The following is a 26,472-nucleotide window of genomic DNA, read 5'->3' as shown; positions in this document are numbered from 1 at the left end:
GGAAAGAGGGAAGAAAGGAAAAGAACAAAGGTAAAAAGGAAGAAAGAAAAGGATGAGAGAAAAAAGAAAAGGATGATAGCAGTAAGGGAAGAAAGAAAATGAAGAGAAGGAAGGATGAAAAGAGGATTGGAAAGAGATAGGAAGGACAGAAAAGAAAGAAGGAGAGATGGATGACAAGAGGGTAAAAGGCAAGGGAAGAGAAAGGAAGGGAGGAAGAACGGGAAGATTAACGGAAGGGTGGAAGGAAGGAAGGAAGGAAAGAAGGAAGGAAGAAAAAAAAGGAAGGGAAAGGTGGAAAGGATAGAAAGAAGGTTAAAAGGGGTGGCTGCCCCAAGACAAGGCCACTGCCTCCTTCTCTGCTTGCCAGAGAAGATGAGGAGGAGGAGAGGAGGAGAAGAGCGCCCTTTCCCTCCCTAGTCATTTCTTGCTTTTGCAGCAAGAGCAGTTTAAGCAGAAGATGCAGAGCTGCAACTGCTGGACAGCGGCACCTCCTGCTGCAAAAGTGAGAAACGACTAGGGAGGGAAAGGGAGTTATTTCTCCTTTGTCTCCCAAGTTGGGGCATGAAGAAGAAATGTCTGGGAGGGAAAAGGAGCAATTTCTCCTTCGCTTCCCAAATTGGGGACAAAGGAAAAATGCCTGGAAAGGAAAAATGGCTTGGGGAGGGAAAGGGACGCCGTTTCTCCTGCGGGTCTCACCCTGGTGAAGGGGCAAAGACACCTTTTGGCACGCAATTGTAATGCACTATCAGATCTAATGCGCATCACAATTTTGGCTAAAAGATAGTAAACTTGAAATTCAGACATGAAAACAAAACAGTATTTAATATGTACTTTTTCAAAATGAAATTTTGTGTGTCTTTGTTTTAAAAAATGTTTAGGAAACATAAAACTGTTTAAGCCTGTGAACCTAAATTATAAACTACAACACAATCTCTATATGAGATAGTAAAGGTAAGGGTTTTCCCCTGACATTGAGTCTAGTCGTATCCGACTCTGGGGGTGAGATAGTGTGCACAAAAATATAAATATGCTGCTGCACTGCTAGAGAACAGCAGCTTCTTTACCATTAAGGCTTCTTATAGCTCCCTGTATCTGAAGTATGTACACCTTGGACTCAAATATTTAAAAAACTGTCTGAAACATTACATTACAGTCTTGAAATCCTTATGAATAAGAAAATACTGGTGATGTATTTTATTGATATTATACCTTATAATAAAAGTCAAAAGACAATTGTTAAGATTTTCTCTGATTCATTTTTGCTAGTAAAAAAAACCCCCAGAATTGGACCCAATAGTAACAATTTTGGGAGTAGGTTTTTTTTTTGCAACATCGATCAGCTATAGATGGGTAACTAATAAAGGCTTTCTATACACTGACAATGCTAAGCAAAAACAAAAAAAAAACAGAAACATTAAACAGTTAAAAGTAAAAGATAAAGGTTTCCCCTGACGTTGAGTCTAGTCATGCCCGATTCTGGGGGTTGGTGCTCATCACCATTTCTAAGCCGAAGAGCTGGCGTTGTCCATAGACACCTCCAAGGTCATGTGGCCGGCATGACTGCATGGAGTGCCGTTACCTTCCCGCTGGAGCAGTACCTATTGATCTACTCACATTTGCATGTTTTCGAACTGCTAGGTTGGCAGAAGCTGGAGCTAACAACGGGCGCTTACTCCGTTCCCCAGATTCGAACCTGCGACCTTTCGGTCTGCAAGTTCACCAGCTCAGCGCTTTAACACACTGTGCCACCGGGGACTCCATTAAACAGTTATGAGTTACTATATAGTTCATAGAAAGCTGAACTGAAGTAATCTAGGGAAAAAGGACGGTTTTTAGATTTTATCTCTTCAGATTGGATGCTTTCATTTTTTGTGAATGGATCATCATCAGTAATGTAAGAGATTAGCATATATACTTGAAAAGATTATTTACAATTCTAGATGGACTACCAGGGACATTTTCTTTCCTCTCACAGTTTTGTCCAAGGATTATCCCCTGTAAATCACTCTGGCTTTAGGTTTAAAGAGGAGATTCTATCAACATTAAACAAAGAGAGAGAACTGGAATAAACACATAGGCAGAATCAGTAGCATTCTGTGTTTATGGTATTTTCAGTTCACAATTTGTATAAATCGCTGTATCATTCAGTCCATTTACTATAGCCATCAACAGATGAGAAGATGAATTTATGTCATTCTAAGGTCCTTTAGAAGAATGTAGCATTAGTTATCTCTCAGGTCATCAATAAGAGGAACATAGCTATCCAATTTTGTTTCCTCCCAGTCTTGCAAAACACTACAACATTGGACTGTTGTGAAGCCCCCCAGTGGCGCAATGGGTTAAACCCTTGAGCCAGCTGAACTGCTGCCCGAAAGGTCGGCGGTTCGAATCCAGGTAGCGGAGTGAGCTCTTGTCTGTCAGCTTTAGCTCCTCATGTGGGGACTTGAGAGAAGCCTCCCAAAGGATGGTAAAGCATCAAACATCTGGGCGTCCCTTGGGCAACGTCCTTGCAGACGGCGAATTCTCTCACACCAGAAGTGACTTGCAATTTCTCAAGTCGCTCCTGATACAGAAAACAACAACAAAAACAACAACAACAGGACTGTTGTGACAGTTAATCAAGCCATGCAAGCAGAATAAAACAAGAACAATTGGAGGTATTCATGTTCAGGATTTGAGTCTTTATTGATATATATGCAAGAACCTTAAGAAATCTTTGATTGAGGGGAAAAAAATCTTACCAATATCAAGAGGTTGGTCAGAATGTGTTCGAATTGGGGGTTGCTGCTTTCTGCGTACTATTTCCACTATCAAAGCTGAAGAAAGGTGTTCAAATTCTTTCATCATTATCACCTGATTAAAGTGTGATTCTTTCACTACAAAATTCAGACAGTGTTCCTAGAAGAAAACAACATTGTTACTTGAACCAACACCACTACTTTGTAAAATAGTAAGAAAACAAAAGGCTTTGGTTTTTGACTTTGAATATGTTTTAACGGTTTTTAATTGTGGAATTTTTAATTCTCTTTTAATGTTTGTATATTATAAATTGTATGTGAATGCTTTTATGTTAAGCTGCTTTGAGTCTCTTCTGGGAGAGATAGAGGGGTATAAATAAATATAATAAATAGTGATAAATAAATAAATAAATATTGTATTTGGCATATTTTTTCTACAAGTCTTCCACTGTTTAAGTAAAGCTATATTATTATTGTTATTATTATTTACTACTTTTTTCTCTTAAAGAGACTCATAGAGGTGAATAGTGGTCAAAGCAATACAATTTAAAATCTAAGATAGCTAAAAAATAGAATCAACTATGACTAATAGTATTAATAACAAATCTAGCTCTATCCCATTTGATTTTGGATGATGTTGTAGGCCCAAAACTTTATGTAGGAAAACACTTTAACTTAAACATCTCCTGCTTTTGTTCCTGCATCTCAATCATTTTAATTCACTGTGGCCTAACAGTTATCCAAATGGCTGCAGCCAAATCATGGAAGTAGTTCTCCCTTCTAGCAGTTTACAGAAAGCTCCTCTAAGCACAAACTGCTCAGTCTAATTTGCTGACTCAACAACAGCTGGAACAAATAAAATACTTACAGAAGTAGGACAACTCTGAGTGCAGCTGAATTCACTTTTTCACATGACATCTATGGAGTTGGTGCTACCTGGAAAAACTGCTTTTAATAAACTTTTGCTCATAGTCTTCCACAAAATTTACCTTGAGTTGATCTAGCTGAAGTTTGTTGGCATTTTCACACACTACAAGCACATTTTGGAGATCTACCGAGGCCTCAATGTACTGGACACACAGCTGTTCCAATCGTGAAAGCTTGAAATTAAGGGCTAATTTGTAGACATCCATGATTAGCAGAACATCTTGCACATGTCCTAAACAATACAGAAATAAATTCATCCTATAAGATTGTGAGTTTTAAATGTAATTTCAAATGTGTTTTTATTTTATTTATTTTTATTGTGTTTGAATTGTATATTCATACACTATTATTTAATTTTTTAATTTTTCTATTTGCTTGGTTTTTCAATTGCGATTAGATTGTGTGTGGTTGTTAGCCATCTTGAGTCCCCACAGGGAGAAAGAAAGATGATGATGATAACGATAATAATAATAATACAAGGTGGGTGGAAGCTATAATGGCAGATTGGGAAGGGAGTTAAGATCTTGAGCCTGATATTAACCCATTGCTCTAATTAGATTTTAGTAGTCCAATATTCAAATATAATTCAAACACTTCAGCCCCTTTACATAATTGCAGGCAATGGGTATCTGTAAGAAACAACCCAGGAAGAAGCAGAGTAAGAAAATGCATGCTGCGCCTCTAAGAAATTTCCTACCTTTCCGTGGATATTTGATTTTGTCTGTGTAGAGGAACTGCATGAGCACCTCAAAAGGCTGGGCTTCAGCTTCCCGGATAGTCACTTCCAGCAGAGGTTGCGGGTGGCACAGTTTGACACTGCTGCCAGCTGCTTCCTTCTGCGGTGTCCCTTGTCCTTCTTCATCAAGTTCTTGCTTAGATTTCTAGTACAACAAGAGGGAAGAGCCAACTCTACAAAATCCTAATCATTCTATGTATAGCAGTTTCTAAAATCTATTCCTCCATGTACTAATACAAAAGTATCAAGCAATCTTTACATCAACCCAATATATATATAGAACTAGGGAAAATAATGTTTTCCTCTACATAATGTTTATTACTAAAATGCTTTTTCTAGAACAAATGACCCTGTTCAGGCATTCATGTGAAAATTTGGAGAGCTAAATAAGTAGTGATTATTTAAATAACAATTCCCAAATAACTCAGTGCAACCGGCAGCACCAGAAGTACACAACACGTCTGCCAGGAATCAAATCACAGAATTGTAAGAATTGGAAGAGATCACAATGTCTCCATGCACCTGTCAGTTTCACTTTGATAATGCAGAACTGAACAGTGTTCAGCTAAATGCTGCTACAAAACCTTCTGCAGACCTCTGATGCTGATGAGTGTTTTGGGATGTTTGAGAGCAAGGCTTGGATCCTCTCCGTCCCCTCCACACCATCCAGTATATTCTCCACACATTCAAGTGAATTTCTGAATTGAACTGATGTTAACATATCTCAGTTTATAAGGGCACATGCCCTTATGTGGGTAATATGATGTTATCAGTCACCTCTGAGCTAATTTTTCAACAGAAGCAAACAGACAACACAAATGATAACACAAAAAAACTGGAAACTATGAGATTAACTGCACAACTAACATTTTAGAAATATTAATAGCTGTGTCAACTAGACAGCAAAGAAAGCTGACAGGAAGAAATTTAACTCATTTTAAATCTGGCACCACATTGTCTGACAGCAAATGAAGCCTGAATTCTCACTAGAAGTCAAAATGACTAGATGGAGACTATCATACTTTGGACACATCATGAGAGGTTATGCATTGGAAAAGACACTAATAATGCTCAGTAAAGTAAAAGGCAGTATGTAACAGGAAGAAGATTGCATTACACGTAGATTGACTCAATTAAGGAAACTATAGCACTGCATTTCCAAGACATGAGCAGGATGGTTGGTGTCAGTGGCTCTTTGAGGACTCTCATACATAAAGAGAGCAAACAGCTGCACCATTGACAAGAATGGCAGTAACTGCTAATCACCCTATAAATTAATCTGGGAGGGCTGGGAGTTTAACATCAATTTCTCAGCAAACCATACCTGTTTCAACCGTTCTTTTGCTTGCGTAATTTTCTTTCTGAGCCACTTACAGCGAGCAGTGACAATGACAGTATGCCCTCGAACTCTCTCTTCTTTCTGTCAGAAGAACAGAGAAAGAGAACCTGTATCTTTGGCAGATTGTTTTAAGATTTGATAGATTGTAATCATATAGGGGTTTTAAAAAGTACAGGTTGCTTAAGCTGCAACTGTTGTTCTCTAAGTGATCTATACAGTCATTCATATGGGTTCAGCATCTGTATAGCAATTACCAAACATTGAAATATGAAGTGACTTCCTTAAAAACTGATTTCTGCCTCAGGCATGTTTTTTGTGAGGGGCGTAATCTATCTTCAAGTGAAACACTAAACTTTATTTCCTTTCCTTACTGTCTTTGTCCTAAATAAGTTCATGACCATTAGGAATACGGTTTTTAATTTTACAGTCCACAAAGACCTTCTTTCTATGCTATTTTACAGCACCACTTGTACTGTGGAATTGTAACAGTATCATTTGCTTTCCCTCCATGCTTTTTTACCATCTTTTGCTTGATAAAGAAGCTTCTGAATTTCAAAAGGTTGATGTGCCTTTTTCTTCTAATAAGACCCAAGCAATATTCACAGATGCTCTTTCCATGTTATAGGGAAAGAACCTGAGTGGGAAATTCTTTCCCCCTTTGTTGTATGAGTAAAGGATGGAGAGAGGGACTCTCCAAAACTAGTCTGGGTAACAGAACCTTCTGGAATAGAATCAGTGTAGAGTCAATTAATGCGACTGCAAAGAGAGCATGAAGAGTACCATGTTACGAGAACCAACAGATCCATAACTGACCATGAAATTTAAAAATTACCTTTAAAGATATCTCACAATCAATTATGTTCATAACAGTTATTATGTATCTGCTGACATCTTTAAATTCCAGTAACTATACATAAAATGAAGAGAAGACAACAAAGAATAATATAGTTCTGTTTCCCATCTTCTAAATTACATCACTGCAACTTGGTCATAAATTCAAAGCTTTCACTGTATCTCTTTCTTTGCTTTGTATAAGATAGATGCAATGAAACATTTCTTTATCAATAGCACTCTTAACATACATTTTAAAAAAGAATTCAAAGGGGCTAAGAATTATGCTAATTATGTTGTTTTGGATATTATTTAAATAAGAGATAAACAAAAAAAATATTGGAGTTTCTTTTCTATCTCTAGTATGTTCAGCATTTTCATTGGAACGCACCTCTCCGAGAACAAATTCCAGATCACTGAATTGCCTGGTTTCCCATAGTCTCCCATAGTCATCATGTAAAGTACATTTTGGATAACAAGAAAACTGAAAATGAGAATTAAAGTTTAATTAAAGACTGGGAAAGAAGTTGATATTGATTGCACTGTTGCATTATATTAACTGCAGGTTGATATAAATGACTGTTGTACTGAACTATCACAGATTCTCTGTATTCAAAATCAACTCCACCTTCTAGCATTTGTGAATTAATTCTCAGTTAGTTAGGCAGAGCAGGAAACACTTTTATCACATTTCCAAGATTTTATGGTCACATAAAATAATATACTATACTGGTAGTAGACTTCAGAAGCCATCCAACTGCAGCAAAAATTAATACAGTACACTGCTAAACATGTCTGTTATCTGCAAATGACCATGGTAAACATAGGACAACCATGTTCCAGCTTTAAAATAAAGACTTTAGTTTTTTATCTAAGGTTCTGAATACAGGTCAGAATGTTTTATGTATATGTACAACACATTATTCCTAATCACAAACCTATGCTTGAAAGCAGAGTTCTTTAAAAAATACCTTAAAACATAGTTGAAAACAGTTGGCCTTGTGTTTCCTTCTGCTCACTGCAATTTAGCATGAGGTCAAAAGTAAACATAAAGCCTTTAAAAAGCAGCTCGTTTTTGATTAAACTTTATTACATAAAATGTTTAACGTATTACCTGAAATCTATACATTTCTCCACTTCTGATATTATTATCCACTGTCCCACCAAAAATGTACATTGCATCACAAATGATAGCTGCAGCATGGAACAGTCTTCCAGTTGGCAACTAGAAGGAATGACATGAGAGAAACTGAATAAATATTGTAGCCATCACACATATAAAGAATATCTCCTTCATTCCTTTGATTCTTGATGTCACATGACATGGATGACTTCTCTGCACAATCCAGAGAATGACATGCAGGGCAGAAAAGATCCATCTACTAATATATTTTCCCTTACAAATACAAAAGATAAAAGAGCTTTGTCCCCATTGCATCTGAGCAAGTTATCTATTACTAAAACCCAGAAGGGAACAGTAATCTCACCTCATCCCACTTCTAGTAAGAAAACAACAACAACAAAGAAATACCAAAACATAAATCCTAGTAGGAAATAATGGTGCGACCTGCACATCCCACTTACAAGTGCTTAAGTGCCTAAGTGATACTTGAATGGTAAAAAAGCAATCAAAAGCTAAACTTTTTTACCTCACTATCAGGACTTGCATGGATGACTTCCCAGGTCTGAGAGTCCACATCATAACAGTGAAGCTCATTAGGCAATGTGTTGTCTGCAGCACCGCCAAACACATAGAGATGGCGATCAAAGGCAACCATTGTGTGGCCATATCTCCGTTGGGGAGGAGGAGGAGAGCCTCGTAGCAGGTGCTCAGTAGGAATTCTTGTCCAGCTAATATAAAAAATAGAGGCAAGTTACAGAAAGATTAATTTATAACCCATCTTTCTCCAGGGATAAAACCCAGGGTAATTTTCAGTATTTTAATCCTTAGAGAAAGGTTGAATCAGATATATTTCACAGTTTAATATTTGCACTCATGTTCAGTCACTGCATTCAAATGGTTATGCATCACTTCTGGTTAATAAGGCTGTGGCGCAGGCTGGAAAGCAAGCCAGCTGCAACAAATCACTCTGACCAAGAGGTCATGAGTTCGAGGCCAGCCCGTGCCTGCGTCTTGTCTCTGTTTCTGTTCTATGTTATGGCATTGAATGTTTGCCTTTATGTGTGCAATGTGATCCGCCCTGAGTCCCCTTCGGGGTGAGAAGGGCGGAATATAAATGCTGTAAATAAATAAATAAATAAATAAATATTTTCCTTTCTTTGTAGTAATTGCTTCACAAATTTTGCCTATGATATAATGAACATTTAGACTGCAACCCTAAATATAATTAGGAAGTAACTCCCACTAAATGCAATAGGACTTATACCTGAGAAACTATTTATAAGATTAAGGTGCTGTTTTCTTTGTAGCTCCTCTTACATGCTGGATGTTTGCAATCCACTGAGACATATTATATTGTTGGGGAAACAAATACAAAATCTTGTCTGACAGGAATAACTGGATGTTTTAAGTATGCACTGTGTAAATGGGATGAAAAAGATGTGCCTACAAAAGAGGAGGGGGGCAGAAGGGCTCAATTCATCATATCATGGCATTTGGGTCCTGAATGGAGAAGTTCTATACTGTTTCAGTTTCTGGTTCCAAATCCTTGAAAGATTCGCCAATAGTGTAAGATAATATTTATTAGTAACATCACACAGGATATTCAACTGCGTCCAAAGGAAATGTCTTGGGTCTGAATTACACTGCAGAGAATTCAAGGAAATACCTGGCTAAAGCTCTAAAAACTAGATCTAGGGAGCTCTGGTCTTCAGATTAATTTTAACAGGTGTACATCACTGCATCAACAAACCTTACTCCACAAAAGCATCATCACATGAAAGTACCACAGGCTTTCAAAGGCTATGTCAGCAGTGTTTAAGCTCTGACAGATCCTACAAGGTAGGTAACGCTTTGAAAATAACTCTGGGTTAGTAGTGTTTCTATCAAGTGAAGATTAGCGCCAAAAGAACATAAAATATCAATGTAAATAATTTTAAAAGGTTTGTCAACAGAAAGATGGTCATCAGGTAACAGAGAAACTGTATATGGAATGGCTGCACTTTGCATTAATGGAGGGACCATTCTTACCACTGAAATAAAAGTATCTCCAAAAAATTAACATACAGTCTATGGGTAGCCAATAGATATATTCTAATAAGAATTTTTACCAGAGGTTTGGTCCTCTCTTTCTGGTTTTATTACTATTATAATTTTCTCGACATGTCTTTTCCATAATCTGCAATTATTACTGTGGGAGCGACAGTAAATAGCTCAACGGTTTATATGCTGCAGAATAACTCTTGGAGTCAAAGAATCATAAAATTGGAAGAGACCACAAAGGCTATCCAGTCCAACCCCCTGCCATGCAGGAAAACACAATCAAAGCACCCCTGACAGATGGCTATCCAGCCTCTGCTTGACAATAATTCAGTCCTAGTAGTTATTTTTCATACACACATTTTTTCCTTGAATTCAAACTGAAAAAGATTATTTGTGATCTTTGCTCCACTCTGGCCTGAAAAAACAAACATCTTCTCTTTACAAACAGCTACAGGAAAATTGCAACACGAAGGAGGAATCTCTCCAGTCTGTTTAATCTGAAAAACAGCAACACAAAATACATTACTTGTGTGAATTTATACATGCTAGAACTACTGTCAATTTAAAATCTGAATCACGTCCTATCCCACTTATATTGTCACATTACGAAGATTAATAAACGATGCAGTCAGTAATATGCCCAAAATATACCCAAACCTGAGATCTTATTAGCAACTTGCTGCAAACCCTGTATATATCTACTCAGACATAAATCCTATTAAATTTAATGAGACTAACTCCTAGATAGATGGATAGAGATACTTATAGGCAGTCTAAGGTACTTAAGGTACAATCTATCATGAAATATATAGCTAGGATCTAAAGAAAAACACTAGTACACGTTAAAAGAAGAAAGGACAGACTATGAATTTGTGTTTCCCACATATTAGTGTCACATGAACAGCTGATCTGTAGTGACTTCAAAAGCACTTTGTAATTAGTTCAATAAAATATTCACTCCTCTTACCTCTTCCCAACAAGTTAAATCTCTGTCTTGTAAACTAATGGTCCACATGTCATTTAACCTGTATTGGTAGGAAAAGTTGCGGTTTTAAATATTTTAAAAATATATAGTACTTACCCTTACCCTCCATTTTGCAGGACATCTTGTGAGTCCTGCACATGTGGCAGTATAATATCAAACCTTAATGATATACTGAGAGTTACAGTAAGACCTAATTGTTAGCAGCTTACTAAGCAACTGGATTTTATATGAACCCACATAAATCTAAATTAGTTTAAAGTTTTGAATTATGACTTTCTTAACAACTTTATTAATAAATACTTGCATTAATTGAAGATGCATCATCTATCTCAAATGTAGCTGTAATATCACATGAATTATTATGAGCAAAACAGTTATAACAAGATCCAGAAGATGGTTATATACCTTGCATTCCCATCATATCCTGCAAAAATCCATAGTTTATCACTATAGACTGTTGCACCATGAGCTGACCGGGCCACAGGTAATCTGAAACAAAAACGGGTAAAAACAGATTATCTACTACACAAACCAAATATATGTCATATTGCCTAGAGAATATATAAATACTATATAAATCCTAAGTACTTTTTGGGTGGGTTAACTTTCATCATACTTTGCTTTCATTTTGAGAACATGGCATAAGAGCTGCTTACTAGATCAGTGAGGAAAAAGCCTGAACCTCAAGTTTATAGTGTTTACACTATTAGCGTGGGAGCATAAAACTGCAGGCTATTTCTCAAAGCGAGAAATTCAGAGTGTCCCAATGCCAAACCTATTCGCTGATGCAACCATGATTCACTGTTATAGTTAGATGCTAGACCGACAACAAAAATCAGCTAGATATCTCATTGTTGTTTCTGAATCTGCAGTCAGATGTAGATAACTATACCATTCATTTGAAAGATAAACATTCATTACTGAAGAGCAGGCTAATTATTTATTAGTTAAGTTTTTATAGAAGCAGTTAATGCACAAGAAATAGAAAATCAGACTGTAAAACTACTACTGCCTGAATCCATTTCTGGTTTAAAGATGTGCACACATGCATAGGCTCTTACCTCCCTTCAATCTTCCACTCTGTCCACTGGCCTGTTGCAAGCTTATATTCAAAAAGATCATTTTTATTCTTCAAATTGGAATTGGAATAGATATCTCCAGTATAGCCACCTAGATAACAACATTATCAGGGGAAATAAAGTAAATTATTTCAAAGTGAAAAAATAATTTTCTAACACACAGCAATAAAATATAGTTAAATAAGAAAGTCAGCTGAGGTGCAGACTATGACACAGCGAAGAACAGAGAACAGAAGCCCCAAATACATTGAATTCCATAATGAAAACTCTGCTTTGTACACCTTTTATTCCAGAGATAAATTATATTTATTTCTTTTATTAGATCAAGCATAGTGCAAATATTTTTATATTACAAGAAAACATAAATAATATTTATGATGATGATGATGATGATGATGATAATAATAATAATAATAATAATAATAATAATAATAATAATAATAATAGTGAACCCTATTGAAATTAAGGACCATTGGTCAAGACTACCACAGAGTTGCACCAGAAAATGCCTAGAGAAGATATTGCAGGTACTGGTCCCACAGATATAGAGGTTGTACTGCATGAGAGCATGGTGCAGGAGAAGAAACAGATATACAGTGTTCCCTCGCTACTTCACGGTTTGCTTTTCGCGGACTCGCTGTTTTGCTGAAAACTGGTTGGATCTTCTTACGGGTTTTGTTGTTGCTACTCCTCCTTAGGGCTGCCCCCTTCCTCTATGCCCGCCATGTAGCCTTCCCTACCACCTCCAGCGGGCCCCTTGCTCTGTGCCCGCCATGTTGCTCTGGCTGCCTCTGCTCCTGCAGCCAGGGAAGAAGGAACGCCGCTCCAGCCAGGCCACACTGGGAAACGTGGAGGACTCAGAAGCGGGGGTGGAGTCAATAATTGAGTCCCGACCCCTCTTCCAAGTCCTCCACGTTTCCCGGCGTGGCCTGGCTGGAGCGGCATTCCTTCTTCCCTGGCTGCAGGAGCAGAGGCAGCCAGAGTAACATGACGGGCACAGAGCAAGGGGCCCGCTGGCAGTGGTAGGGAAGGTTTCACTGGCTCCCCAGGACAGAAGAGTTAATGCCAGAGCCCAAGGCTCAGCAAAGTTGTGGGTTTACAGCAAACAGTTCAAAACGGCCCGCAAGCCTCCCCGGTGCTTGCAAGGGGGAAAAAGGCCACCTAACTATTAAAATAATGTAAAAATATTAAAATAAATATAGCGTCCCTACCTCGCGGATTTTCACTTTAAGTGTGTGGTCCTGGAATGGAACACACACGATAAGTGAGGGAACACTAACGTTTTTTAAGGTGAAAACTGTCGGTTCCTTACTGATTCACTGGGGCAGATTGGCACTATAACACTTTTGGAATTGCACAAAGATATAAAGGTTGATCATAAGGTGAGTAAAAGGAAGAGTTTAGACTTTGATATGACTGGCAGCTACTGCTCAAAACTGTTGTTCAGCACTGAGGGATGAAACTGACAAAGGAAATGGTGATGAAGCTCAGAATAGCCTCTACAACTGAGACTATTCATTGATTCTAAAACCACCAAACATATGTTTAGCTGGTTAAGTATTTAGTTGATGTTTTATTGGAACACTGCTTATTGTATATGGCTTTGTAACCATTACAAAATCCAGATAAACTCTGCTCTATAGAGTTAGCTAGGGAGGAAGATTATTTATAATTTTCACATAATTTATTCTAACAACTGGAAACCACATCCACTGGGGACAGGAAAAATGGGTTGTTTCTCCACGTTTCTCTTAACTGGCTGTAAATCTGTACCCAGAGCACTCATATGTATACACCCAAAGTTTACACTCACATTTGAATTAATTCAATGCCCCCAAATAATGTTGGCTTTTACTATAACACAGCATAATAACTTTCTTTCACTGACACTTTTTGTTTTCATTACAAAGCAACTTTAAATCCTTGAGTTGTCACATTCACTAGTAGTAATTATCTGCTTTAGCTATGATGCCACAAGCACTTTGTGACTACTGTGAAGTACTTTTGTTTTGAATTTTTGTTATGGATCCCCTCCAGAAATTCAGCAAAATTTCAACATTGTATCTTCCTGAACAAATTGCTGATTTAAAATGATGTAACTTACCAAATACAAACATGCTGCTTCCATAAACTACAGCTGAATGATGATACCTAGGTGCTGGTGGAGTTCCTGTGGTAAAAGCTCTGTGTGATCCAACAAGCCACAGCACAACATATAAAGAATCAAAAGAAAGAGCTCTCTTGAAAAAAAAAACCATTATTTTATTTTAAAATACAGTTAAATATCAATTCAGTGGGTCCTCTGTATCCACTGGGGTTTGGTTCCAGGATCCCTTATGGATATAAAATTCTATGAATGCTCCAGTTCATTATATACAGTGGCACAGTAAAATGGTGCCTGTTAGATAAAATGGCTAACCACTTAAATGAATGCCAAAGACAGCTTGTGGATCATGCCTGGCACACAGAAAACCCAAGGTTTGGTTTTGGGATTATTTCTCCCAAATATTTTTGAGCCATGGGAGGCTGAATCCATGGAAAAAGAAACAATGGATACAGAGAGTGAATGGTATACTGTTGCAGACACTTCGGTTGAGAGACTGAGTCATCAATGCAGGAGGTCAACAAAGTTTCACTATCATAACTATAACAGTGCCACTCTCACAAAACCTGCCTGGTAGCACCCCAACCAAAGTACTTCTGAAACATTGGAGAACGAGGTGCTGGGCAAAAACATCTGCAGCATTCTGCCAGATATATGGAAAATCAAGAACAGGCAGCTGGATGAACCATTGTGAAAAGCAGCTTTCCTGACACAACTGTCCTTTTCAATGTGCCCTACAAACAAGAGAGTGCAGCAGATGTCATTTCCCAGTGCCTTGAAAATGTTTTGCTTGGTGAGTTGCCAGGCTGCAAAAATAGGCTTTGGGGGTATGTTGGTGATTCATGAATGTAAACAGCATTCCCCCACAGGTTTGAGATGGTAAGTCCAACTAAACTGATAATAACTGCTGAAATGCTATAGTGGTAGGCACAAAATATATGAAAATCTACTGGTAGATGTCTTTGTTACCAGTATAGGTCAGTTGGTTTCAGATTTGTAAGCATTAGATTCCTATCAATGTAGCAGCAGCAACACAAAGGCTTTGGGGAATGGGTGAGTTGTAAATTAACTGATGAGAGGGGAGATTATGAACAGCTTTTTAGGCAAAATAATACAAGTTAATTCTGGTACTCGAAACAACAATCTAGGCTGAGCATGAGTACACAGCAGAAATGAAAATCACGTGGCTTTCCACAATTCATACTTTGCTACTTATGTAGAACTCTGCATTTCAGATGTGTAAAGAATATATTAAATACATTATAACATTAGAAATATGGTTGTACCTGCACCAAGAACAGTCCTTCACATCAAACCTCAACAGGTCATTCAACATAGTTTTTCTTTAGAATTAAGAGAGAAAAATAGAGAAAGTTATTTTCAGATACTATAAAACATTACCTCATATTAATTGCAGCACTTGCACCTATGTATATCAACTTTATTAACTATTGTATTGATCATAACAGACTAAATATTTATTGGGTTTTTGTGTGTTTTCCGGGCTGTATGGCCATGTTCCAGAAGTATTCTCTCCTGACGTTTTGCCCACATCTATGGCAGGCATCCTCAAGGTTGTGAGGCATCTCTCCTGACGTTTTGCCCACATCTATATCTCACAACCTCTGAGGATGCCTGCCATAGATGTGGGCAAAACGTCAGGAGAGAATACCTCTGGAGCATGGCCATACAGCCCGGAAAACACACAACAACCCTGTGATCCCGGCCATGAAAGCCTTTGACAACATGTTAAATATTTATTCTGTGTTGAAATTAAGCCAGCAGTATCTATCAACATTTATATTTAATATTTATTAATCATACCTGAAGCTTATCTTTCTAGTAAAAGGCTCTTGAAAATGTCACAGCACATATTCAGTAAATATGTCACATCTTTGCCAGTAACACTTACTTAAAAACCTATCATCAATATCAGGTTATTTACTACCCAGCTTTGAGTATCATTTTCCCTCTAGCTTATCATCTTATATTATTTTAGCGGATTTCACAGCCAGGGAAATGGAGAGAAGATAAAGTATCTGGACATTCTCAAACCAGATTTCTTTTGACACTTAGGTTATTTCTTTTTAAAGTGGCACCCAAATAAGGTAGAAACCCCAACATTTATTGCTGCTGTATTTTGTTAAGCATCATCCTTAACTAGCTCAAAGTAAAAGCAAAGAATGAAAGTGTGTACATTTAAAATTCAGGTCCCAATTTTTAATTATTATTATTAACTTTATTTATACCCTGCCTTCTTCCCAAGGGGCCTCAAAGTGGCTAACAGTCACACGCTTTTATTAATTTTAAACAAAGCAAATACAAAAATTAAAAAGATACACAGTATTGAGTGTGTTAGGTTAAACAGAGTTAAAATACAGTAGAGTCTCACTTATCCAACCTTTGCTTATCCAACGCAGTCTGCCTTTTAGTAGTCAATGTTTTTGTAGTCAATGGTTTCAATACATTGTGATTTTTTTGGTGCTAAATTTGTAAATACAGTAATTACTACATAATATTACCGTGCATTGAACTGCTTTTTCTGTCAATTTGTTGTAAAACACGATGTTTTGTTGCTTAATTTGTAAAATCATAACATAATTTGATGTTTAATAGGCTTTTCCTTAATCCCTCCTTATTATCCAACATTTTCGCTTATCCAACGTTCTGCCGGCCTGTTTATGTTGGATAAGTTAGACTATACTGTACAATAAATACAAAATCTATTTTAAAACACCCAATCCCCCCAACAATCTCAACCATAACCTCCCCAGCAATGTGCCCCTTATCCTTTCCCAAATGCCTGCCTACAGAAAAAAGCCTTGACTTGCTTGCAGAAAGACAGCAGGGATGGGGCCATCCTGGTCTCTCTTGGAAGGGAATTCCACAATCTGGAAGCAGTCACTGAAAAGGCTTTCTTCTCCCACCAAACATGCTTGAGAAAGTGGGTGGACAGAGAGAAGGCCCTCCCCAGTAGATCGTAAATGTCTACTAGGTTCGTAGGTCAAAGCCAGCATTTTGAATTGTGCCCAAAAATGTGTTGGCAGTCAGTGGAATTGCCAGCTCCCTGTAGCTTGCCCCAGTTAGCAGTCTGGCTGTTGCTCTTTGGACTAAGTGAAGTTTCTGAGCACTTTTCAAAGGCAGCCCCATGAACCGTGCATTACAGTAGTTCAACTGGTATGTCACCAAGGCATCTACCACTGTGGCAAAATCTGAATTTTCCAGGAACGGATGCAGTTGGAGCACTAGTTTTAACAGTGCAAAAGCACTCTTGATCACTGCTGATACTTGGGCCTCCAAGTTCAGAGCCAAATTCAGGAGTAATCCTAAACTTCAAACCTGCATTTTCGGGGGAAGCGTAACCCCATCTAACACAGGCTGAATCCCTATTTACAGATCTGTCCTTCGACTGACCAGGAACACCTCTGTCTTGTCTGGATGATGATGATGATGATATTAATTTATACCCACTATCTCCCCAAAGGGGATTAAGCTTCATTTTGTTTGCCCTCATCCAGTTCATACTTCCTTAGAATTAAGTGGAAAGGAGTAACGGTTTGGTGTTATCTTCGTATAGATGGCACCATACTCCAAAACTTCCACTTTATAAGAGACAAATATATCTAACTACAAATTACATTTAACTAAAAGCTGACTTTTCAAAACTTTCCAAGCACTGATCATGTCTGATCTAGCCACAAGATATATAACATTGATTTGCCCCATTATTTATTTATTTACAGTATTTATATTCCTCCCTTCTCACCCCAAAGGGGACTCTGGGCAGATCACAATGTGCACATACATGGCAAACATTCAATGCCATATGAACACAGAGACACAGAGGCAATTTAACCTTCTCCAGCTTCCAGCTTCCTGAGGGTATGCTCAATTCCAGCCACAGGGGGAGCAGCTGCTTCATCATCCACCGAGTCCTTGGATACTTCCTCATTCCAAACACTGCTGGATGATTTTTATGGTGTCGTAAATTAGTTAAATTAGCCTCCCCCCATAAGTGGTACCAAAATTTCCTCTATCTTTCGGGTTGCTTAGGTCAATAACGAGCAGGGCTATTTTTTATTTTATTTTAATGGTCACTCCAACTCATGATTTGAGGTCATAGTAATTTATTGCAGCTGGCTACTAACCAGCCTGTGCCACAGCCCGGCCCCAATTTCTGTAACATACTTTACATAGGGCTGCATGAAATGCATTAAAAAACTTCAGCTGGTCCAGAAGAATAGAGTCAGATTTAACTGGACAGTTACAAGGAACATGCAACTCCTTGTTACAACAGCTTGACTAGCTACTGGTACTCTTCTACGCAAAAAGTTCAGTTCACTACACATAAAGCCCTGTCAGTGGTATCCACTGATGTTCGGTTCCAGGACCCCTCATGGATATCAAAATCCATGGATGCATAAATTCCACTAAACTAGAACTGTGTCCTCCATATAAAAAGGCAAAATCAAGGTTTGCTTTTGGGATTTTTTAAAACATATTTTCCAGCCATGGAAGGCTGAATCCGTGGATGCAGAATCCTTAGATGTGGAGGGTCAACTACTTGGGAACTACTTTAAAGACTGTATTCTATCATACAACACTGCACAGGTTCTGTGGTCTTCAGAATAGATTCTTCTTTCCCTAAAGTACAACAAATATGTTTCTGAGCTGCAGAACAAGTTGTTTCTGGGCTCTGAATCCTCCTGCACTAAGAACAAGTTTGGTTCCCTTTCTATATTCTTTTACTGGCAGGAAAATATATTTTTTATTTGGTACTGTTCCATTATCCAGGCGGAGGCCACAAGGGGGCGCTAGCGAGAGAAGGTTAGTCCATTTTATGGGGAGGGGATAACAGGAAAACAGGGAGAAATGGTTTAACTCAGGCATGGACAAACTTTGGTCCTCCAGGTGTTTTGGACTTCAACTCCCTCAACTCCTAGTAGTCTACCGGCTGTTAGGAATTGTGGAAGTCCAAACACATGGAGGGTCAAAGTTTGCCAAAGTTTCCCCCTCCCCTCCATAACATGGACTATCTTTCTCTCTCTAGCACCCTCAGGTGACCTCCGCCCAGATAATAAAACAGTACCTTTTATTCTAAACCATATTTTATTCAACGAGTAGGAAAATAATTTTCATCTATTAGAAGCATATGATACAAATTTAGTAAATAAATAAATGTCAAGAACATAAAAATAACATAAAAAGTGCTGCAACCTGAGCTCCTTTCTCCTTACAACACATTAATACTTTCTTTATAAAGCACCATAGGAGTGATTTTCAAAGCTTGCTTCCTCCTTCCTAGGACTTCCCCTCACATATTTGTACATGGCTATCATGTCTCCTCTCAGCCTTCTCTTCTGCAGGCTAAACATGCCTAGTTCTTTGAGACGCTCCTCAGAGGGCTTGTTCTCCAGACCCTTGATCATTTTAGTCACCCTCGTCTGGGCACATTCCAGCTTGTCAACATCGCCCCTTAATTGTGGTGTCCAGAATTGGACACAGTATTCCAGGTGTGGTCTGACCAAGGCAGAACAGGGGGATAGCATGACTTCCCTTGATCTAGACACTATATATTTATACAGACCAAATTCCCATTGGCTTTATTAGTCACCACATGACATTGTTGGTTCATATTTAACTTGCTATCCACGAGAACTTCAAGATCTTTTTCACACGTACTGCTATCAAGCCAGTGTCCCCCATTCTGTATCTGTGCATTTTATTATTTTTTTCTGCCTAAGTGGAATATCTTGCATTTAATTTCTCACATTGAGTCAAAAGTAGGAAAGCTCCATTACTACCCCATTCGCGTGCCTGTCTAATCACTTATGTCAGTGCTGGAACAGCCAGACACAATAGGTAGGCTGTTAGGAATTGTGGGAGTCGAAGTCCAAAACACCTGGAGGGGGAGCCCAAGCCTGCCCATGCCTGAGTTATGCCATCACTTCTACTCTGAATTTCTCTTGAGGAGAGCTACACTTCTTTCCTTATTACAGTAGAGTCTCACTTATCCAACATAAACGGGCCGGCAGAACGTTGGATAAGTGAATATGTTGGATAATAAGGAGGGATTAAGGAAAAGCCTATTAAACATCAAATTAAGTTATGATTTTACAAATTGAGCACCAAAACATCATGTTATACAACAAATTTGACAGAAAAAGTAGTTCAATACACAGTAATGCTATGTTGTAATTACTGTATTTAAGAATTTAGCACCAAAATATCACAATGTATTGAAAATATTGACTACAAAAACATTGACTACTAAAGGCAGACTGCGTTGGATAATCCAGAATGTTGGATAAGCAAATGTTGGATTAGTGAGACTCTACTGTATACAATTACTGATTGTCTCCTGAGGAAAATCAAAAGGGTAAATTATCTGCAAGGAGACTCCATGAATACCTTACGCTGTGGATAGCAGAGAACCAGAAATCCAAAACATTTCCAATCAGCCAGTCCTATGGGCTGTTACAGAGGTGCCATGGGAAGCGACTAACAGGTGCATCTAAACCAGGCATGGACAAACTGTGGCCTTCCAGGTGTTTTGGGCTTCAACTCCCACCATTCCTAACAGCCTCAGGCTCCTTCCTTGAAAGGCTGGTAGGAATGGTGGGAGTTGAAGTCCAAAATACCTGGAGGGTGGGCCCAAGTTTGCCCATGCCTGATCTATATTTGATGCAGTTTGACTCCCTTTAGCTGCCATGTCTCCATGGGAGTTGCAGTTTGATAAGAGGCTGGACTCACCCATTATCTCCGCCGAAGACGTAGATGGCGTCCCGATAGGCGACCACGGTGTGTTTGCTGCGGCTGAAAAGACAAGGAGGAGAGAGAGGGCCTTGACTGCTCGCCCGCCTGCATTGTGAGGCCTTTCTTTCCCCTCAGCTAGGCCCACTCAGCCGCCCTCCTCCTCCTTCTTACCGGGCTCCCACGAACTCGTCGCAGGGCGGGAGGCGGCGCCAGCGGTGCACCGTCTCGAAGGGCCCGAAGTTCAGCGTCAGGTACTCGACGCTGTCCGAGCAGCTGTGGTCGAAGTCCACGCTGGGCGCCACTTTGGAGCGCCCGCCCGCCGACTCCGAGTCCTCCATGGCTCTCCCGGCCCGGCTCTGAGGGGACGCGGCGCGGACTACTACTCCCGGTACCCCCCGCGGCTTCCCGCCAATCAAAGAACGCACACAGCGCGACGTCAAACTACATCCCCCAGAAGGCCCTCCGCAAACCGTGACGTCAGAGCAGCGCGACGGCACACCCTCCTCAGAGTTACTCTGGTTTCCTTAGGAACCGCTTGATACAGACTGGGTGCCTCTTATCCGAAATGCTTGGGACCAGAATGGATTTGAATTACATAGGGAGTCAAAGTCGAAAACACCTGGAGGGCCAAGGTTTACCCATGCCTGCTCTACAGGCCAGTGGATACTCCACCACCGGCATCAGACCAAGAACAAGCCACCAAAGTAAAGACAAAGACCCACCCAAAGGAAAAGTGTTCTTGCCATACATCAAGGGAACCACTGACCGCAAGGGGATGGTGATGAAGAAACATAACCTAGTAAAAGGTAAAGGTTTCCCCTGACGTTAAGTCCAGTCATGTCTGACCCTGGGGGTTGGTGCTCATCTCCCATTTCTAAGCCGAAGAGCCGGCGTTGTCCATAGACTCCTCCAAGGTCATGTGGCTGGCATGACTGCATGGAGCACCCTTACCTTCCCGCCGGAGCAGTACCTATTGATCTACTCACATTGGCATGTTTTCGAATTGCTAGGTTGGCAGAACCTACGCGGAAGCAAAAGGAATGATGCTTAGAACGGTAATACAAACATGGAGTAAGGAAAGGAAATGTTCAGAGGAAAGGGTAGAAAAGATAATGTAAGTACAGTAGAGTCTCACTTATCCAACACTCGCTTATCCAACGTTCTGGATTATCCAATGCTTTTTTGTAGTCAATGTTTTCAATACATCATGATATTTTGGTGCCAGGTTCGTAAATTCAGTAATTTCTACATTGCATTACTGTGTATTGAACTATTTTTTCTGTCAAATTTGTGGTATAACATGATGTTTTGGTGCTTAATTTGTAAAAGCATAACCTAATTTGATGTTTAATAGGCTTTTCCTTAATCCCTCCTTATTATCCAACATATTCGCTTATCCAACATTCTGCTGGCCCATTCATGTTGGATAAGTGAGACCCTACTGTACCATTAAAATTGAAAAGTTCCAAGAGTTAGTAAAAAAGATTTATCAGAAATGGCACAGAACCCTAGCTCAGTTAGCATATATGATCAAAGGCTCCAGCTCAAACTGCTGGCATTGTAAAAAGGGGAAAGGATGGTTTATACATATGTGGCGGGAATGTGAGGAAGTGCAGATATTTTGGAAGAGGGTACTAGAAAAAATAAATGGGTTATTGAAGGTAAAGTTGTATATTGGGCCTGGTCTGTTGGAAATTGGAACCTTGGGTTTATAAACATTGAAGAAAGAAGACTCTTTATCTATTGCCAATTCTGATGGCAATGGTTAAAGCTGCCCATGCTGTAATAGCACTGGAATAGAAGGGTAAAAAAAATGGACAACGAACAGATGGAATGAATATATTTATGAACAAGTTCAATAAGATATTATGGAATTTATACAACAAGATATTCCATGGATTATAAAAATACGAAGAATGAAAGAGAACTGGTTAATATATGTGAAATGGGTTGAAGAAGGGAAAGCTAATGATCAGACAAAGGAGAAAATGGGCAGACTCCTGGACTGGCTGCACTTAAAAAATGCCTTGTAAAGTTGGAGTGGGGTGGGGGGGGGGGGGTAAAAAGTAATGGTTTATGGATGTATATAAAGTAAGTTGATTTCTATGTATTAGATGGATACCATTGCAATAATTAAAAAAAAAACATAACCTACAAACTATCTACAGACCCACCAAGAAAATCCAAGAAATGCTTCGTTCAGCAAAGGACAAGAGGTATCCTCTCACCAATGCAGGAGTCTACTGTATACCATGCAGCTGTGAACAAGTCTACGTAGGGACCCCCAAACCCAGCATTGCCCAAACACGAATCAAGGAACATGAAAGGCACTGCAGACTAACTCAGCCAGAGACGTCTGCCATAGCAGAGCCCTTGTTGAACCAACCTGGACACAGCATATTATTGGAGAACACAGAAATGTTGGACCACTCTAACAACCACTATGTCAGGCTACACAGAAAAGCCACTGAAATCCACAAGCATGTGTGGACAATTCCAACAGAAAGGAGGAAACCATGACAATGAACAAAATCTGGCTACCAGTATTATAAAAAAAAACCCTCTAAAATCAGGACAGGAAATAAAGAACAACACTCAGAAAACAGTGGAATTCCAGAAAGGAAACAATCAGGGCCAGCTAACACCTCCCAACAAAGGATTTCCCCAGGCAGGAATCACCAGGCTTTGAATCTGCAAGGCCATTAAATACTAATCAAGGTGATAAATTGCAACATTCACACATGCCTCAAACAGACAAGAGTTTTTTCTCCCACCCTGGACATTCCAGAGATATATAAACCCCACTTGCCTTGTTTCCAACAGACCTCATAACTTTTGAGAATGCCTGCCATAGATGCAGGTGAAACGTCAGGAAAGAATTCTTCTGGAACGTGGCCTTACAGCCCGGAAAACTCTCAGCAAACCCTTTTTGAATTACCTTTTGTTCCCCCGGATTTTGGAATATCTGTGTACAGAAGATATATCTTGAAGGGATGCAAGACTGAACACAGATCTTACTTACCCTGTTTCCCCTAAAATAAGACATCCCCAGAAAATAAGACCTAGTAGAGGTTTTGCTGAATTGCTAAATATAAGGCCTCCCCCGAAAGTAAGACCTAGAAACGTTTTTTTTGGAAGCATGCCCGCCGAACAGAACACCAGAGCATGCAGGATCGGTAAATGTACATACCATAAAGTGTTGTACATGGAAATATTGGTAGTAACAAGAAATTCTTGATAGGATTCACAGTTTGTCTGGTTATGCTGGTTTATGATGACAACTACTGTACAGTATATAATAAATGTTCATTTTTTTGTTCAAATGTGAATTTTTCTTCATGGAAAAATAAGACATCCCCTGAAAATAAGACCTAGAGCATCTTTGGGAGCAAAAATTAATATAAGACACTGTCATATTTTCGGGGAAACACGGTATGTACATTGACACACATACCTGCCTGAAGTTTATTTATTTATTTACCTGTACTTTGTTTTACATCCTGCCCTCTCTCTCATTGAGGGACTCAGAATGGCTAACATATGGCATAAATCGATATCTTTCAACAATCATTTTGTTCAGAAAACGAAGTTTGTGTACAATGAACGCTAGAAAACAAAGCTCATTTGGGTTGCTGTGAGTGTTCTGGACTGTATGGCTATGTTCAGAAGCATTTTCTTCTGAAGTTTTGCCCACATCTCTGGCAGGCATCCTCAGAGGTTGTGAGGCTTGTTGGAAACTAGGTAAGTGGGGTTTATGTATCAGTGGAATGTCCAGCGTGTAAGAAAAAAGCTCTTGTCTGCCTGAAAGTTGCAATTGGTCACATTGATTAGCATTGAATAGCCTTGTAGCTTCAAAGCCTGGCTGCTTCCTGCCTGGGGGAATCCTCTGTTGGAGGTGTTAATTGGCCCTGATTGTTTAATACCTGGAATTTCCATTTTTGGCAAGAAGAAGCCAGGCTTTGAAGCTGAAAGGCTATTCAATACTAATCAAGATGGCCAACTGCAACATTCACACTTGTCTCAGGCAGAAGAGTTCTTTCTCCCATCCTGAATACTGTAGGATTAGGGGGGATACGACTTTTAAAGGCCATTTTAATGTATTTAATGTATTTTAATTCTGATTTACCACACTGTTATTATTTAATTATTTTTTTAACTTTTGAATTGCTCTTTTTAAACTGTTTAGTGTGGATAAATGTTAGCAGCCTTCCCCAAGGTGAATTGGATCAGGAGTGACAACTTTGTGGTGCGCACATGACACTTAGTTCATTTGCCTTAATGTGGCCTTGTCCCACCTTTTAAAAAGTTTCAGGATGCTTCAGGGAAGCTCTGCAACTAGCCTGTTATAGGCCAGTGTAAACAGTTGAGCCACTTTCTAGTTGGATGTGGCTATAGTAGTTCTCACCACCACACCACATTCCTCCGGCTGGGGAATCTCAGGGAGAGGAGTTGGTGATTACCTTTCCTTGCCATTATGGCCTTTGCAGTGACTGCCAGACACAAATATTGCATTAGTTGGCACTCTGCACCTGAAGCAACAAGGTGATTGGAGAAAGGGGGGAGGGAAAGAGGGAGCTGAGTGGTGAACACTGCCATTTTTTTAATGTTTGGTGATTGCCATTAAGAGTAATCAACAGGAGTAAGAGTGGTAGTCTGGTGGCACTGAACCAGTTCCAGCACCACTAGGCCATGTGGATGCCAATCAGTCACCAGCTTGTGGCTGCACAATTCAGACTTGTCAGTTCCTGAACTGGCCGAGTGGCTGTCCATGTGGGCTCTGATACCCCACTCCTGATAAGCATCACCATTTGTGACGTGTAGATGGGCCCCTACTGTGCCTTGCCAATGTTGAATAAAGAAACCCTGTGACACCATAATGTAGATGGCATTTTATGATAGTTTAATGACCTAGGTCAAATTTAGTCATACTGTACTTACAGTTCAGCCACTATATTCAATGAAACTGTTACTGATTTCAGTGAGTCTAAACTTATAACTAAGTGTAGACCCAAATAAAATTATTTCCAATTTTTTTTTGTGAGAATAGGTAGTGGGAAACATGCATATAGCCATTTAGCAAATAGCAGATTGCCATATAGCAGATGACAAATTTCTCTAAGTATGTAAATATAAATTAGTACAGTGTTCCCTCACTACTTCGCAGTTCGCTTTTTGCGGAATTGCTGTTTTGCGGTTTTTTAGTAAACACTAAAATATTATAAATCAAAAAAAATATGATTTACAGTGGAGGTGGTCTCAATCGGGTGTGGGCGGTGGGGCAGAGAAGGAGCCCAAATGACAGCGGGAGGAGGCGGCACCATGTTCCCCTGCCTCTTTCTTCCCTTCCTCCCTCTTTGTACTTCCTTCCTAAGGAAAAGCCTAGTGTCCCTACTTGGCAGATTTCCACTTATTGCGGGTGGTCCTGGAACGTAACCCCCGCGATAAGTGAGGGAACACTGTATACAATTTCTCAAATTGTAACAAAGAATACAAAAAAAAGTTCCTAGCAAAACTTTGGCAATATTAACAAAACATTTAGGACTTTTAGACTAAAGGGTTAGACCAGATAGAGATTCAACCAGTCTTGTGACTTTCCAGAAGTTAGACTGCAACTCTTAACAGAACAAATGGTGAGGGGTATTGCAATCCAACATTTGTAGAATTGGAAGGAAATACCTGGACGCTGTTGGAAATGGAAGTCTGAACTGCATTCTTTTTAAAATAAACTCTTGCACATCTTAACATGGCTTGGCTCCAAATTCTTTTAAAATGTTTTGTTAGTAGCTATCAAACTTATAGCAATGGCTTCCCTAA

At 39.3% G+C, this 26,472-nt stretch overlaps 1 protein-coding gene and 1 long non-coding RNA gene across 4 annotated transcripts in view; one reads left to right on the top strand and one right to left on the bottom strand.

Moving 5' to 3' along the window:
* lztr1 (leucine zipper like post translational regulator 1) overlaps window positions 1-21,054 on the bottom strand; it is a 29,541-nt gene extending 8,487 nt beyond the window's left edge. Inside the window, exons 1-15 of one of the 3 annotated variants that reach the window (XM_008109936.3) lie at window positions 20,830-21,054; window positions 20,656-20,718; window positions 15,189-15,245; window positions 13,903-13,982; window positions 11,781-11,889; window positions 11,125-11,208; window positions 10,702-10,759; window positions 10,092-10,231; window positions 8,221-8,422; window positions 7,686-7,796; window positions 6,963-7,055; window positions 5,726-5,821; window positions 4,363-4,546; window positions 3,728-3,897; window positions 2,742-2,898 (exon numbers count right to left, since the gene is read on the bottom strand). In XM_008109936.3, the coding sequence (XP_008108143.1) occupies window positions 2,742-2,898; window positions 3,728-3,897; window positions 4,363-4,546; window positions 5,726-5,821; window positions 6,963-7,055; window positions 7,686-7,796; window positions 8,221-8,422; window positions 10,092-10,231; window positions 10,702-10,759; window positions 11,125-11,208; window positions 11,781-11,889; window positions 13,903-13,982; window positions 15,189-15,245; window positions 20,656-20,718; window positions 20,830-20,996 (1,771 nt within the window). In that variant the 5' untranslated portion in view covers window positions 20,997-21,054. The remainder of the gene's footprint in view (window positions 1-2,741; window positions 2,899-3,727; window positions 3,898-4,362; window positions 4,547-5,725; window positions 5,822-6,962; window positions 7,056-7,685; window positions 7,797-8,220; window positions 8,423-10,091; window positions 10,232-10,701; window positions 10,760-11,124; window positions 11,209-11,780; window positions 11,890-13,902; window positions 13,983-15,188; window positions 15,246-20,655; window positions 20,719-20,829) is intronic. The other 2 variants (XM_008109935.3, XM_003220529.4) reach the window with 2 other exon arrangements.
* Window positions 21,055-21,074: 20 nt separating this feature from the next.
* On the top strand, window positions 21,075-26,400 carry LOC134298442 (uncharacterized). Its single transcript, XR_010005538.1, has 2 exons — window positions 21,075-21,464; window positions 22,827-26,400. It is a non-coding gene; the product is annotated as an uncharacterized LOC134298442 (long non-coding RNA).
* The last annotated feature ends 72 nt before the right edge of the window (window positions 26,401-26,472 follow it).

The sequence above is a fragment of the Anolis carolinensis genome, chromosome 4 (genome assembly GCF_035594765.1).
Source record: "Anolis carolinensis isolate JA03-04 chromosome 4, rAnoCar3.1.pri, whole genome shotgun sequence".
NCBI classification, from domain to species: Eukaryota; Metazoa; Chordata; class Lepidosauria; order Squamata; family Dactyloidae; genus Anolis; species Anolis carolinensis.
Note: the sequence above shows the minus strand (reverse complement) of the source record. Positions and strands in the feature narration are given on the sequence as shown.